General features: G+C 43.8%; 1 protein-coding gene across 4 annotated transcripts in view; it reads left to right on the top strand.

Annotated features, from left to right (window-relative positions):
* Positions 1 to 15,167, top strand: part of COL17A1 (collagen type XVII alpha 1 chain) — a 60,148-nt gene that overhangs the window by 22,651 nt on the left and 22,330 nt on the right. For all 4 annotated transcript variants that reach the window (XM_029081171.1, XM_029081169.1, XM_029081170.1 and 1 more), the window contains 21 exons: positions 672 to 719; positions 2,214 to 2,357; positions 3,504 to 3,662; positions 4,038 to 4,109; positions 4,502 to 4,573; positions 5,172 to 5,240; positions 5,864 to 6,025; positions 6,361 to 6,450; positions 6,820 to 6,864; positions 7,191 to 7,385; positions 8,414 to 8,638; positions 8,816 to 8,845; positions 9,089 to 9,115; positions 10,670 to 10,696; positions 10,824 to 10,886; positions 11,686 to 11,790; positions 12,966 to 13,028; positions 13,224 to 13,259; positions 13,919 to 13,972; positions 14,466 to 14,501; positions 14,642 to 14,677. In XM_029081171.1, coding sequence (XP_028937004.1) covers positions 672 to 719; positions 2,214 to 2,357; positions 3,504 to 3,662; positions 4,038 to 4,109; positions 4,502 to 4,573; positions 5,172 to 5,240; positions 5,864 to 6,025; positions 6,361 to 6,450; positions 6,820 to 6,864; positions 7,191 to 7,385; positions 8,414 to 8,638; positions 8,816 to 8,845; positions 9,089 to 9,115; positions 10,670 to 10,696; positions 10,824 to 10,886; positions 11,686 to 11,790; positions 12,966 to 13,028; positions 13,224 to 13,259; positions 13,919 to 13,972; positions 14,466 to 14,501; positions 14,642 to 14,677 — 1,758 coding nt within the window. The remainder of the gene's footprint in view (positions 1 to 671; positions 720 to 2,213; positions 2,358 to 3,503; positions 3,663 to 4,037; positions 4,110 to 4,501; positions 4,574 to 5,171; positions 5,241 to 5,863; positions 6,026 to 6,360; positions 6,451 to 6,819; positions 6,865 to 7,190; positions 7,386 to 8,413; positions 8,639 to 8,815; positions 8,846 to 9,088; positions 9,116 to 10,669; positions 10,697 to 10,823; positions 10,887 to 11,685; positions 11,791 to 12,965; positions 13,029 to 13,223; positions 13,260 to 13,918; positions 13,973 to 14,465; positions 14,502 to 14,641; positions 14,678 to 15,167) is intronic.

Here is a 15,167-nt window from a genome sequence, read left to right on the forward strand (position 1 = left end):
TTATTTGTAGTTGGCCATATCATATTGGCTTCAGGGTGTGGTTGTCACTAGTGATTTAAAAGGCTCTGAGGTTCAGTTTGGGTTTTAAAAAAAGCCCCAAATGTTAATCTGTAATCATTTGAACATTTGAGTCTGGCACCTTAAACCACTCACTCTGCCACTGAAACCTGTTAATAGCGAGCTGGCTGGGTCAGGATAATTTGGGAAACTTGCTGTCCCCCCACTTTCTGGACTATCTGAAATGACAAAGAATAACACTGCTTTTGGAGCTTTCCAACAACCTAGGAGTATGTAGACATTAGATCTTTTTTTTTTTTTTACAGCTTCTAAAAGGCTTGGATCTGACCCTTTTGAAATCTGGGTTCAATCCTTATCTTAAATGAGTCCTGAGTCCCACCACCCGCCCTGGTTTTAATTAGAATATCTCAGTGTGTCCTTGGAGAGCTTTCTCAGTGACCTGCAGGCTAATCATTTTCACTCAGCCACACTCCTCTTTGTCTCCCGTAAGCTCGGACCTTGTGAGCTGCTGACATTTAATAGCTGTTTCATGTTCAAATAACAGGGGGAACTTTGTGCAGCCTGAAGCTTCATTTACCACACAGGGCAGAATGTCAGGTACCAATTAATCATGCTCCTTATTCATGGTTCTCTCCGTTTATTCCCTTATGCAGAGAGTGAAATTCGAGTTCGGCTGCAAAGTGCTTCGCCATCTACCAGATGTAAGTTGTCAGAGTTCTCCCTCTGAAGAGTGAATCCAGGCAACCTGGGAACCTGACCCTTTACCTCCTGGAAATTTCCCTAGTCACCCTCAAGTGAGCCCTGAAAATTAATTTCCTAACGTTCCAGAATGTTAGTCCAGACAAGGGGTTTTCTCACCCCAGATTTCTAGGCTCTCTTGCAAGAGCTGTGAACCATCGGAAACAGTTTTATGAGCAAAATGTTGATAAGCTTAAGCCCTCTGACATTTTGCTCATAAATCAGTTTCAGGTTCACAGGCTTTTGTGCGAGGGCTCAAAACTATATTATTTCTCTTCCTTTATTTTTTTGCCACTAGCAAAATCCTAAGAGCCCACTTCTCTCTTCGAATCCTCAGTCCTCCCTAGGGTGAACAGGGCCCTCTACTGTTCCCTGTTGCCTGCCTCACCCCTCTGTCCTCCTGAGGCTTCAGAATTTCCAAGAGTTCCCAAAGCTGCTCCAAGCATTTTGAACCTTCACATGACACACAACTAATATTGAACTCCCAGATTTGGGGAAATACTGAGTTAGGTCAAAACCATAATTTCTCATCCCAGCCCCGACACTGAAATTTTGTTTGACAAGGAGTAATTGATCTAGTCAGCAATGTTGAGCCTCAGTTTTCCCACCTGAAAAATTAGTGTGGGAAAATCAGGCAAAGACATCCCTCCAGAGAGCAGATACAAGAGAATGTCTGTAAAGTGCCTTGAGCTCCTTGAAGAAATCACCTCCATAATATAAATTATTCCTAGTAAATGATTACATAGGTGGGAAGCATTTTCAGTGTGCTAGATTGTGGTAAATTCCAAACTCAGAAAAGCTTCTGAATATAATGCTTCACCAAGACCCTTCCTTGCTAACATTTAATACTCCCTGGTTAGCACTCTTAATTAGGTCCATGAAAATAAGCAAAAGAGCACTTATTTCCCACAGGAAATAGCATAAACTGCATAATGACTTCCCAAGATTGAAAAAAATTAACCAAAACAATATGAACACGTTGAAAAATAATGATAAATTCTAATAGCATCATCAAATAGCAATGTATGTATGTACATAATGAAAGATAATAAATTTGGATGTTTTTGTGCTGATGTGGAAATACATTATTTAATTTCCATTATTATCATTCAAGTAAAAATGGCACCTGTGGCTAACAGACCTGACAGGTTCCACTCTAAATAGACATCATTATCAAATTCTAAATTGAAATCAATTTTAATCATTCTATCGATCTGGTCAGAATACTTGAAAATATTTTTAAAGAAAGGGAAGTGGATAAGCTATGGTAAACTTCGTAGTAGTGTGAAAGTGCTTTCTTTATACCAGACATTCAAATTCAGGAGTGCTATTACAGAAAGAGCCTGAAAGAAGTGTGTAATCATGGGAATGATCAGGCATCAGAAAGGTCCCTTAGGGCATCTTGAGTGAAAATAGGAACCTGGCTTTGGCCTGAATGGTTTCGATGTCTTTGTCAGGGACAGAATTGGATGATGTGAAGAGACTGCTGAAGGGAAGTCGATCAGCTAGTGCCAGCCCCACCCGCTGTTCATCCAACACACTCCCCATCCCCAAGAAAGCCACTGTGGAAACCAAGATGGTGACAGAGAGTTCCCAGTCAGGTAATTCCCCAAGAAGGTGCAATGGGATTAAAAAAAGGAGGGAGATTTACTCCTGAACCAGAAACTAGATTTCATTTTTAAAATGGTCTTTAGCCTCTACACCACTGTGAAATACTTGCTCTCTAATTTTCAGGGGTAAAAATGTAAGCAGTGTCTTTGTTCGTTAGGTTTGCTCTCATGGCCCAGTATTGGATCAGTTTTTCAGATCCTAGCTATTTCTCAGAGACTTCCCTGATTCACCATTTATTGAAAGTTTCATTAACGTATTTTTCTTGTTTAGGGGCACATTTAATAGTTTGCTTTTCTTTTGATTCTACATATTCACCCACAAAGTTTTGAAGTGGTTGGCCTATCATAAATCATTTCCTGTCCTCATGTAGTATTTGGAAAACATTAGAGAGTCACCGTTGGGCAGTGCATCACAGGAGTCAAGTTTTCAGATACGTTTTTATATAAGTATTCCTGTCTGAACACAATATTTTAGTATGATTTGTTTGGAATCTGATGGATATTGTGAATTGTGAGGTGAAATGCTTGTTTGAAATAGAATCAAAGAATTATTGAGAAACACCCTTATCAGCTCATTAACCTTGACAGGGAACCAGTTGCAACACTGATACCACTGTTTATTGGAAACTGAGCTTTATGATGTTGCAAATTGGTTTCCAGTGTCAGGCTAATGAGCTTGACAGAAAATATCAGGCAGTGCAGACTGCTTGAAGCAAGCTCATTTAATTTTCCACAACTTTCTCAAATTTCACCTGTGGTGACAGACCCGAGATACTATTTCAGTTGTTTTCTAAGTATCTGTCCCCCAACCCTGTACTTACCACTGAAACAATGGATAAAGCAATACAATTTTGGATAGCACCAGAGTTTTCAAGAACACAATATCTATATGTGCTTCACCTGACTAACTTGAATAATTTTCAGTAAGTCAAGAATTTGCAGAATCTACTTAAAATTGTGATATAAACAAAGCCCAGAGATATCCAGTAAGTCCCTTTATCGGTTAGTGTGATCTAGTAACATCCCCAATTGATCTGACTGTGATCTTCCTAATCAAGTGCTCAAAATTATTCTAGAAACTGAGATTTCCAGTGGTAGAATTGACTGCTCTAACTCTGTTATTATATGTCACGCCAGTATCAGGCACCTATGACACAACTATCCTGGATGCCAACCTTCCCTCCTACATGTGGTCCTCCACCCTGCCTGCAGGGTCATCCATGAGTGGCTATCACAACAACATGATGACCCAGAGCTCATCCCTCCTTAATACCAATGCCTATTCCACAGGATCAGGTAGGAAACTATCAGAAACCCTGCTGGAAATTTTCCTATGGATCATTTGGATCCTCTCCTTCCAACTATGTGCAATGATTTCCAGTTTATTCTTTGGAAAAAGAATTTCTGGACCAAATTTGGAATCTCTATATCTGTCCAGTATTTCCTCCTGACCTCTCTGTGGTAGAGCTTCTTCTGATGACTTACTGAGATTTTCTGCAGCATTGTAATGAACAACTCTCTCAAGCAACCAATCAATCAGTGGTATTTACTGAGAGCTACTGTGTGCAGAACACTGCAGTAAGCGCTTGAGAACGTACAATACAGTAGAGTTGGTAAACACTTTCCCTGCCTACAAGGAACTTACGGTCTGTCTTTTCTCTTCCCTTTCAGTGTTTGGAGTCCCAAATAACATGGCTCCCTGCTCTCCTACTCTGCACCCTGGGCTCAGCACCTCCTCTTCAGGTCAGCATTTTGCTTCAACTTTTATCTAGTAGAGCCTGTGTCATTCCTCAAAATGTCTGAGGAAAAAATGAACTCTTTTTCTGGGCGGTACCCTAAAGGCTCCCAGGGAAGATATTATTTCTAACGTCTCTTCAGATGTGTCATATTAAGCTACAAAGCAGGGTTTCATATGGTTTGGCATTTGAAGAGTGGGAACAGAGGGATTAAGAGTTAAACAATAGATCTAAAGAGCTAATAATATCTCCAGTAGCAGTTCTGTAAAGTATGTTTCATAGTCAAAGTTTGTTGTTAGAGAAGAGCTTTTAGGTCTGCCCTGGCCTAGTCTTGGACAACTGATGCCCTCTTAAGTGCTATCCCTTGGCTCACCTCCAGATTTTTTTTTCCTTTTGTAGTGTTTGGGGTACAAAACAACCTGGCTCCTAGCTCTTCGGCCTTGGCTCATGGTACATCAACCTGCTCCACAGGTCAGTAGTCTTTGAATAGTGACCAGAGGTAGAATATTAAAGCCTCGGTGGACTTCAGCACAATCTTCCTCTTGCCACTGATTCCCTCATTATTTCCACAATTCATTCAGAGGAAATACTTCTCTCCAACCCAGCCCTTAACTGGAGCCTTGTTTCTGCTCGTGGATTTTTTAGGGGAATTGCCCCCTTGGGTGGCAAGCTTTATTATTTCATGCTTTTAGGTAGGGGATCAAAATTCCTTTTCATTTATTGGGCAGTCAGCCATCACATATATGAAGTCATTTCTTCATTGCAGTCTTATGAGGGCAAAGACTCTGACAAATTGGATCAGTAAGTGGTCTCTTCAGTCCAGTGTCCTTATTTAGCCATTGCTAGTTAAGGAGAAAATTAGAAAGATCCAAAATGTTCATAATTCTAAAATGCCTTAAGCAAGAGTGCAAGAAAGTTAACACATGGTAGAGTCTATTTCTTTACATAATGATCCTTCACAGGAGAGATTACATGGAGTAAATCTCAGTTGGGTTTGGTTTACCAAAGCGGACATTGATGTAAAACTTTCCACGCTCCCATGGCCTCACTGTTGAGTCCTCTCCTACAGCATATAGTGTGAAGAAGAACATGCCCCAGTGTCCTGCGGTGGTGAGCACTGGAGTGTGCACTTCGGCGGGTGAGTCTTCCAGCGGCCAGGCCCTGAGGTTCAGGGTTTCAGTGATTACATGGATTTGGACATGTGACTCTCCTCATTGTTCAGAGCAAAACATTGGGGGTCTGGGCTAGGAGAATTAAAACCCATGGCCCATGCATGACCTCGAAGAGTTGCTCAAAGCCTGATCATGCATTTTCACACCAGGGACTCCCTTGGATGATGATCATCCATACTTACCCCAGCCAAAAATTTGGGCCATGCTTTAGTCAGGTCCTCCTACTAGGGATGGGAATTTGGGTGGAGGACAGGAATATTTGGGGAATATCTTTGGTTGGGAATATTTTTGATTTCCTGAATGGCTTCAGTGTGGCTGCTTAAAGATAGGTATTTCCTTACTGTCCATATTGTAAACTCAATCTCTCTTTCTTGCCTCCATCTCTCTTCCCTTCTCTCTCTCACTCCCCCTCCTTCTCTCCTTCTCTCCTCCCTTCCTTGCCTTTCCCTCTTTCTCGTCTTGCTACCATTCATTGCCTTTCCCTCCTTCCTTTCCTTCCTTTCCTGTATTTGTCATCTTTTCACCCCTTAATTCTCTCTCTGTCGGTCTGTCTTCTCTTTCCTCCCTTCCCTCACCTCTTTTCTTCTAGCTGGCACAATGAGTTCTCACAATGATGACATCCTGCGCAAAGACTGCAAGTTCCTACTGCAGGAGAAAGAAAATGTCCCCGCCAAGAAGGAGATGGAGCTTCTGATCATGACAAAGGACAGCGGGAAGGTTTTCACTGCCTCAAGCACAGGGCTCAGTGGAGGTACGTTTTTCCTCTTGAAGTCAACTTTAGAAATGAACTTCCTAAGCAGAATGCAACCCCACAGACAGGAGTCAGAGAAAAGTGACCACTTTTAGAGACTTTAATAATGAAGTTGTAGCCAAAACAGTCCACTCAAAAAAGACCTGTAGTGAATGCTTCCCCAAATTGGCTGGTTAAAGACAGATCAATCTAGCCCTCCACGTCTCTTTCATCAGCAGCAGGATCAAGTTAATAACTCTCCTTTGGAAATAATTCACTTTTTAAAAATCAAAGCTGAACAATTGCAGCAAGAGTTTGGGGAAAGACAATTTGACTTTCAACGGCTCCCTCCCCAGGCTCCTTTTCTGAAGATACCCTGAAAAAAGACAAACAAGCTATCTCCTCTTCTTATGGGGCAGAGACTCACTTAAAATCAGAAGCAAATGGTAAGAACAAGCCTCTTCACTGTTCTCTAAGAAATATAGCTCAAGCAGCAGGTTATTTATCTGTCCTCTAACCCAGTCCTCTTCCTCTTCAACAACTTGCCCTTTTCAACAACTTGTTTCTGTGTCTTACTCCCTGGCAAGTAAGCTTCCTGTTTGGTTCTTTCCTTTCTTTCCCTTTCTAAAGACTTGATTTATTCTTAGATGTATTGGTTTTGACAAAGGCATCATAAAACCTCTGCTGTTATCTAGTCTTCCAAGTGGGGAAAATATGTGTAAGTTGCCTACAGCCCTCTGTGTTTGTGGGCAAGTATTCAATGATGTCAAAAGTGGTAACTACAAACTCTTTGATTTTTATATTTGAAATTGCAGGAGATTTAAAGGGTGTATCAACTAAAGAAAAAGCCACTTATGCAGGTGAGGATGACTTTCATAGTGCTTTAGCAGAGAGGAATTTTTGAGCCCCAGTGATCGTTAGGGGACTAGATAAAGTGCCTCCTCCATATTAACACCGTCCAAATGGCCAATGAAATAGCAACTTTCTCCCCTTTTCCACTCCCCGACTTGATAAACTTTGTAAGATGCCATTAGGTATGAGCTCCTTCCTAAATTTCTTTGGAATCTGGAAAATTGTCCTTGGCATCCCGTTTCCCTTTGGCCTGCAGGAAGTAACTCAAGGGACTCAGATGTAGGAAAATAGAAGCCACATGGATTCAGTTTGCTCTTGTCCTTGTTGTCTTTAGAAATACAAGGCGGTGATCGAGGAGGAGGGGGAGCCAAAGGAGGAGGAGTAGGAGGAGGAGCAGGAGGAGGAGGGGCTGGGGCTGCTCCTGCCTGGTGCCCCTGTGGTTCATGCTGTAGCTGGTGGAAGTGGCTTCTGGGACTGCTGCTTCTTGGATTGCTGCTTCTTGGACTGCTCTTTGGACTCATTGCGCTGGGTAAGAAATGACAGAGGAGCAGGTTGGAGATCCAGCTGAGAGACAAAAAAGCCCCAGGCGAGCACACAGCGATATAATGTTTCCATTTTAGAGCACAAGAACAAACACAGTGCCATTCCTGAGTCAGACCAGTGGTCCTTCCAGCCAAGTATTATGCCTCCCACAGTGGTAACAGGCTGTTAAGAGGGAATAGCATGTCTCTATCTGTTACCGATTTGTACATTCCAAGCACTTAGTACAGTGCTCTGCACATAGTAAGCGCTCAAATAAATACTGTTGAATGAATGAATGAATAATAGAAAGAACACAGGCCTGGGAAGCAGAAGACCTGTGTTTCAACCCCAGTTCTGCCATTTGCCTCCTGTCTTACTTGGGCAGGTCAACTTCTCGGTGTCTCAGTTTCCTCAACTGTAAATTGGGCTTTCAATACCTGTTCTCCCTCCTACTTGACTGTGAGCCCCAAGTAGCACGGGGACTATGTCCAACCTGTCATGTTTGATCTGAAGATCCCACAATGAAATGTAGGAATGGCCTCATTAGCTCCAAATATGATGATGACAATAATAACGATTATGGTGTTTGTTAAGCGCTTACTGTGTGTCAAGCACTCTACTAAGTGCTGGGGTAAATGTAAGATAATTGGGTTCCATATGGAGTTCACAGTCTAATTAGGAAAAAGAACAGATATTGAATCCCCATTTTGCAGATGAGGGAACTGAGTCAGAGAGACTTGCCTAAGGTCACACAACAGACAAGTGATAGAGCTAAGGTTAAAACCCAGGCCCTCTGACTCCCAGACCCATGCTCTTTCCACTAAGTCACCATGCCTCTAAAATAAAATAAAACAAAATTCCATCTAAATTTCAAGATGAAGCCTAAACCTTTCCATTGCAATACAACATTTCTCCTACAGAAGTCCTTAGTGAATAAAGGCCTTTTCCCATACTCATACCTTTTTCAGGAAGACATGAGCCTTTCCCTGTGTTTTGTCTTCCCAGACCATTCATTCTTTTTCACCTCTTTTCCAGCGGAGGAGGTGAGGAAGCTGAAAGCACGTGTGGACGACCTGGAAAAAATCAGCACGGGCATGTTACAAGTGTCACCAGAGGAAAGAAGAAAAATCATCGGTTCTGCCCACTTACCAAGTACATCTCACTCATATGGAACAGACCTGGGAACTGGTCAGGGAGATCACTCTCAGGAGGCTGTCTGGCTCTACGTGAGGAACAAGCTACAGTCAGAGCAGGAGAAAGGTAGGGAATATGAGCCTGAAAGTGCACCTGGGTGGAAGGCGAACTCTCCTAAAATGAAATGTCCATCTTATACAGGAGGGCTGGTGAGAGTGCTATGGGATGCCAATAATGGGGATGATGAAGAAAGGGCTGAAGTTGCTTGGGGAAGGGCACCTAAATTTTCATTTTCTTTTGCAGGGTATTTCCGAGGAGAACCAGGCCCAAAAGGTATTCAGATAGAGTATTTCCTTTCTCTACTTCTTGGTTAAGATCACTGGTAATTGCTAATGCTTCTCTAGGGGCATTGGAGGCTTTTTCCTATTATGTTCAAGTGGAAGGGCAAAAAAGCGACAATAACTCACTAACTGGATTGGAAGAAATATATTTAAATACGTTTTACAGGAAGAGATTAAGTGGGAAGTTGCAATTTATATGTTTTCTTCATGAGTCTTGTGTTTTTCTCCCTCGTAGGTGATGTGGGAATTCAGGGTCCAAGAGGTGAGTCACTCGCTCTGCACATTCCCACTCTCTGCAGAGAGTTCTCTGCAAACTCCAGGATCTAGAGAAGTGAGAAGGAGAGTCTGGTCATATGATAGAGAAAAGCAAGGGACCAAGGCTAGATAGATGGTTTTGGAACTCTCTCCTTTTGGAAACCAAAGAAACGGCTCCCAGAATTGAAGGGAGCAAGGCAAAGGGTGATCTGTATCCTATAATCTTAAGCACTTAGTACAATCCTCTGCACACAGTAAGCTCTCAATAATTACAATTGAATCAATGAATATAGAGCTCCCAGAGAGCCCTTCTTTGAAGGGCTGTGGAGAGAAATCGCAAAAAGGGAGAAGGACGTTTCTCCCAATAACTTAAAAAGAGAGAGGTAGGTGGAAGATAGGGCAAAAAGCATGAATCCCTCACCTTCTTAGTAGGTCAGAGGACTGAGAGCATGACTAGTTGTAGAAAAACAGAGCCAAATATCTAAAGCCCAAGCAGTAACAGATATGCCCATCATCAATATCCCCTCCCTCCAATCACCCCATTCATAATGGCAATCATCAAAACACCGTTGTTAGGGTTAGGAGCATGGTAGGGCCAGGATTCATTTACTAGGCAAGGGTAGGGTTAAGATTAGGTTTAGGGCTAGACTAGAGTTAAGGTTAGGGCTTGGGTTGGAGGGCTAGGTAAGGAGTATTAGATAACCTTAAGGCTTTTACCTTTAGACAATTTGTTGTTCAAACAGAAGCTTTGAACATGAGCTGCAAGGTCGCTCTTGGGCTCTGGGAGGTTAGAAAGGCAGCTCCTGAGTCCCACCGTCACCACTCTTGCCACACTAGATGGAGAATCCGTAAGCCGCCTGCACTCCCAATTAGGGATGTGGCAGCAAAGGATAGAAGCCATTGTTGCTCTAGATGATCCCCTCCTCTCCCATCCTGACGTCCGCAGCCCACTCAGATATTCCCTCTGACGAGGAACCCTGAGTAGGAATGTGCAGGTTGGGGAAAGGGGTGTAAGTCGTCACCACTGATATTACTAAGCCCCTGTATTGGGCACAGCAGTCCACTAGGTGCTTAGGAAAATGTTCAAAAGGAGTAACACGTTTCCCCTCTCCTCAAAGGGCTTACAACGGAATGGTAAGCGCTTAACAAATGCCATAATTCATTAATTGTCAGCATTCACCCCTTTAGTGACGTGCGTTTATGGCAGTAAGGAGAAGGGAAAAAAAGTGCACTGAAATGGCATAATCCCATAAGTTCAAGGCTGCCTGGGCATGACCCTGGGCCTAAGGGTTTCTAATATGGGTCTTTGCCTTTCTTACTAGTTTTCCACTTAAGAGTTTACCTTCCCTTGGAGGGCACCTGGCCCTGCTCCTCTTTCTACTCTTCCCCTGACTTCTTTTCTGAAGAGCAGCAACAGGAAGAGACCCATTTGAGAGACTCTCCCCTCACCCTTCCTAAAAGGTCCAGAGAACTAAGCGAAAGGAGAAATCAATAAGCTCCCTTGGGGACTTTGTCCTAAAAACGTTGGGCTGATGTCTTTCTCGCATTTCTATCTCAACAGGAGACCGAGGATTTGCTGGTGTTCCAGGTGCGTAGATACTAGCTGGTCCCTTTCTGCTCACCCTGAAAATATATAATATTGCTCTGTACCCTTCTCACCATGTGTTCACCACTGTCAGCAGCAGATAAAAAAAAGAGTTCTCTTCCACCTACAGGTACTCCTGGGCCTATGGGGCATCCAGGTCCAGAAGGACCAAAAGGACAAAAGGGCAGCGTAGGTAAGAAACGACTTCTCTTCTTGAACCCCAGACACCGGAGGAAGATGGTAGGGTGGGGAAAGATGGGCCATCTCTGAGAGCAGCAGAAAGAGGGCCTAACAAGACTTGTGACAATAGTTATGAGCCAATCCGTCTTTCTTTTAGGAATCACACTGGATTTTGATGAATTTTTGGTCAAGGCCTCACCGCTTAAGCGAACAGACAGTTCCCTCAATCTGGAGGAAGACTCCAGTGTCTCCCGTGTGAGGAGTGGGGCCTTGTTCACCTAGTTGTCTTCTCCAGAATTTCCCAAATGTCCATCTGTGGAACAAATGAACAGCATCAGGGAGAAGGTTGCCTTTTGGAAGTAATGAAAATGCTGTTTGTTATGCACATAGTACATGCCAAGCACTGTACTAAGTGCTGAGGTAGATATTAGATCATCAGAGCAGGGACAGTCCCTTTCCCACAGTCAAAGGTGGAGGTAACCAGGTATTTCATCCCCGTTTTACAGATGAGGTAACTGAGGCACAGAGAAGTTAAGTGACTTGTCCAAGGTCACACAGCAGGCAAGTGGAGGAGCTGAAATTAGGGCCCAGGTCCTCTGCCTCCCAGGCCTACACTCTATCCCCTAGGCCATGCTGCTTGAATCAATTCATTGATTGAAATTACCCCTTGAGGAAATTGCTTGTTAAATATGATTTTAATTCAACGGCTGAGTAGGGGATCTCTCAGCCTTAATGTGGTTAAATTCCTCCAGTGCATAGAATGTAGGCGTGTGAAGTGTTGGTGACTTATGGTTGCGGGTGATTCTTTGCAGGCCAACCTGGCCTGGAAGGAACCATGGGTCAGAGAGGACGAGAAGGGCCAGCTGGGCCGCGTGGTGAACCGGGACCACCTGGATTTGGCGAGAAGGGAGACAAAGGTAGGAGAGATGTTCCCAGCATTAAACGGAAGCCACTCTGAATGAACCCAATTTGTCTCTCGGGGTTTAATTTGTCCCTGAAGACATACCAGAGCCCTGACTATCTGCACTTCTCCCACTCTCCCAGTTCCCCATGGAATGACTTCCAGCTGCATGCCTAGGATGGGAGTTTAGGAAAGAGGGGTATGTTGAGGTAAAGCTGAGTCAAAGTGCTATAAGCAGTCTTTTAATGATGACCCAAGGAGATAGCTTATGAATCGTTGTTCTCCATTTTTTATGAAGATTTGCACCTTAGCAGGCTCGGGGCTGTCCTAGATGTATGGCTGAAGCCTGGCACAAATCCAGCTCTGTTGTCCTTTTAAGAGGCAGTTTTAGTAGGAAGAAAGAACAAATTCTATAAAGGGGTACAGTGCAAGTTGTTCCCCACAAAAATGACTAAAAGATTTATTGTTGTTGGGCTACAAAGACTTTTCCTTTGAAACCCAAGGACATTTCAGGGTCTCGATGGAATGGGACGCAATGGGACTGGCTGGGCTTCTCAGCTGCATCCTGTACATCATCACGGTACAACAGGGAGTGGGATTGTTTCAGAAAGAACCATTTGCTAATTGTTCTTTAATCGGAATGCAGAGTTGGGAGAATGAAAACTGGAGGGGGCGGGGGGAGGCCTCTCGAGCTGCTGCTATTGCCGTTGCTCAGTAAATGGATCTTCCATCATCCAAGTGACTCATAGAATAGAGCAGATAGAGCTTGCTAAAGGTGTATTCAGTTGGTATTGGGGCTTTGTGGAAGCAGAGACAATAGAAGAGCTGCCATTAGAGCACTGACTGTCAGGCTTCCTTCCACAGATTGAACCGATGGGGAAGTGGGAAAAAAGTGTAAATCGAAAGGCTAAATGGGAGAGAAATCTCTCCTATTGATAACACCAGAGAGTCCCTTGTTTTATCATAATCCTAACTACAATGTGTGTCTGTTCGGGGAGGTGGCGGGGAAGCAAGGAGGGAGGAAATATCCTGATGACACAGGCGGTTTCTCCAACTCACTGAAATGCTCCCTGAACAGAAAGAGGTTTCCTGAGGTAGGAGGAAGAGGAGCCAGAAGAGAGTGTGATCCCAGAGAAGTCATAGGTGAGCCCTTGAAGATCTCTTCATCCGTGCATTTTCTTGGTTCCTTAGGTGCTGTGGGTGAACCAGGCCCTCCAGGTCCACCGGGTGTCCCAGGCTCTTTCGGTCCCAAAGGTAAACAGAGAATAAAACAATCCCAGGGCTATCAATCAATCAGTGGTATTTATTGAGTGCCTTACTGTGTGCAGAGCACCGGACTAAGCACTCGGGAAAGGGAAAGTACAATATAACGGAGTCTCTGGTGTCTTTGTCCCAGGCTCAGGCTTCCTGTGATGGACCTGATAGTTACATCCCCCTTTCCTTTCACAGGTGCCATGGGCACTCCAGGACCACTAGGCCCCTCAGGTGAGTGTTCCTTCCCCAACTACTTACTTCTGGAACTCATAGCAGGAGAACAGTAAAATTCAAAGAAAAATGTATTTTTAACTTAAAGATCAATCCCAGAGAGAGGTTTCTGGAGGTCCATGCAAACTTATTTAGTTGTTTTCTCTCGCTTTGCTTATGTAATAACAATAATATTAATACCTGTGGGATTTGTTAAACACTTGCTCTATGCTAAGCACTATTAAGCAGCGGTGTAGAAACAAGACAGTCACATCGGACACAGACACAATCCCACATAGGGCTCAGGAAAGACTAAAAATAAAATAAACTGTGCCTGGCTATACCTCCTAGTCTGAGTCAGTGCATCACATAGAATCCAAAAGATGAATCAACAACAGATGTGTCCTTCTTCCAGGCACATATCCCTGGAAGCTACAGGGCTCAGTTTGCTGCTGGTAAAATGCACTGTGGGCAGCCAGTCCGGAACAGTTTTCAGAACACAGCACTGATCGGGGTTAAGGGCTAGACCGGTTTTAACTTGGGAACAATCAGTTTGGCTTAGGTGCGGTGTGTGAAGGGAGGAAGGAAGAGGGAGTGCAACAGACAGGGTCCACAGTTTGAAATCTCTCTTGGATGATATTAGACCCATATCAATCTTCTAGTTCACTTTTTCCTCATAGGCCCTCCAGGAATTCCAGGATTCAAAGGTGACACAGGACTTCCAGGCGCTAAAGGTAAGACCCTGAGCCCAGGTCAGGTATTCATTCATTCATTCAATAGTATTTATTGAGCGCTTACTATGTGCAGAGCACTGTACTAAGCGCTTGGGATGAACAAGTCGGCAACAGATAGAGACAGTCCCTGCCGTTTGACGGGCTTACAGTCTAATCGGGGGATCTGTCCTAGGCTACCTTGGACCCCCTAGTAGAACACACCTGACAAAGCAGCTCTTATGAGGATAATTATCAAGATGTTTATGGGGAAGGAGCACTGATGGGAGGGTTGGCAGACTGATTTAAACAGTCCAGCAGGAAGGAAGGCGGTAGGCCGGAAAATCAGAGAACCACAACGAATTGGAGCCTTCACCCTTTTCTACAAGGTACCTGAGTTATTCTTTACCACGCTGCCTGGAAGACTTCATCCTATTCATTATGCTAGATAGAAGAATTCCAGCATCTCTATCCTTGAAATACCCCTTATATTCCAATGTATTTTTTTTTATCTTAGGTGAGAAAGGGCCCATGGGATCTCCAGGACCAAAAGGTATGCTGCTCTACTGGTGTTTAAAATTGGGCTTCAGATGCTTACTTAGATGGATTGCTTGAAGTTTTGCTTTTTTGGCATTTGAGTAAAACTTTTAATTGAAGTTGCATAAACTGATCCTCCTCCTCTGTTGGTTTTAGGTGACCAGGGTGAGAAAGGACCACGAGGACTTACAGGTCAGTACCTATAGAACTTGCATGTGAGGCTGGCTTTTTCTCTGACCCTTAAACTTTGGCCGATGAATCCAAGCTGACTCCATAGTAGAAAGTGGGCTCCACCTTTACATTCTGTCTAAATTATCACCTGCCAACAGAATGAATGCAAAGCACAGATTCATGTTCATCTTGGTCACTGGCATCAATTCCATGTCTTAGGAGCATAGAACAGTGCAGTCTGTGATCAGGGAGCCAGTAGGTCCTGGCTCTGGGTTCGGGTCATCTGCTTTCAACAGGAAACCAGGGGAGAGTAGGCAAGTTCTTATGGTTGGTTGTCCATGCAACTAGATCTAGTCAGGGAGAAAATGCTTTTTTCAAGCTATTAAGTCTCCTGTTTTGTCTGGGCCTTCCTTGCTATGTTCCCTTCTGCCAACATAAGAGCAGTTGGAGTAGTTATTGCTGGCAATCCCAAAGCTACCAAACCATTTTTCCACTTAGTCATTCTAACTCT

This window comes from Ornithorhynchus anatinus, chromosome 16 (genome assembly GCF_004115215.2).
Source record: "Ornithorhynchus anatinus isolate Pmale09 chromosome 16, mOrnAna1.pri.v4, whole genome shotgun sequence".
Taxonomy (NCBI): domain Eukaryota; kingdom Metazoa; phylum Chordata; class Mammalia; order Monotremata; family Ornithorhynchidae; genus Ornithorhynchus; species Ornithorhynchus anatinus.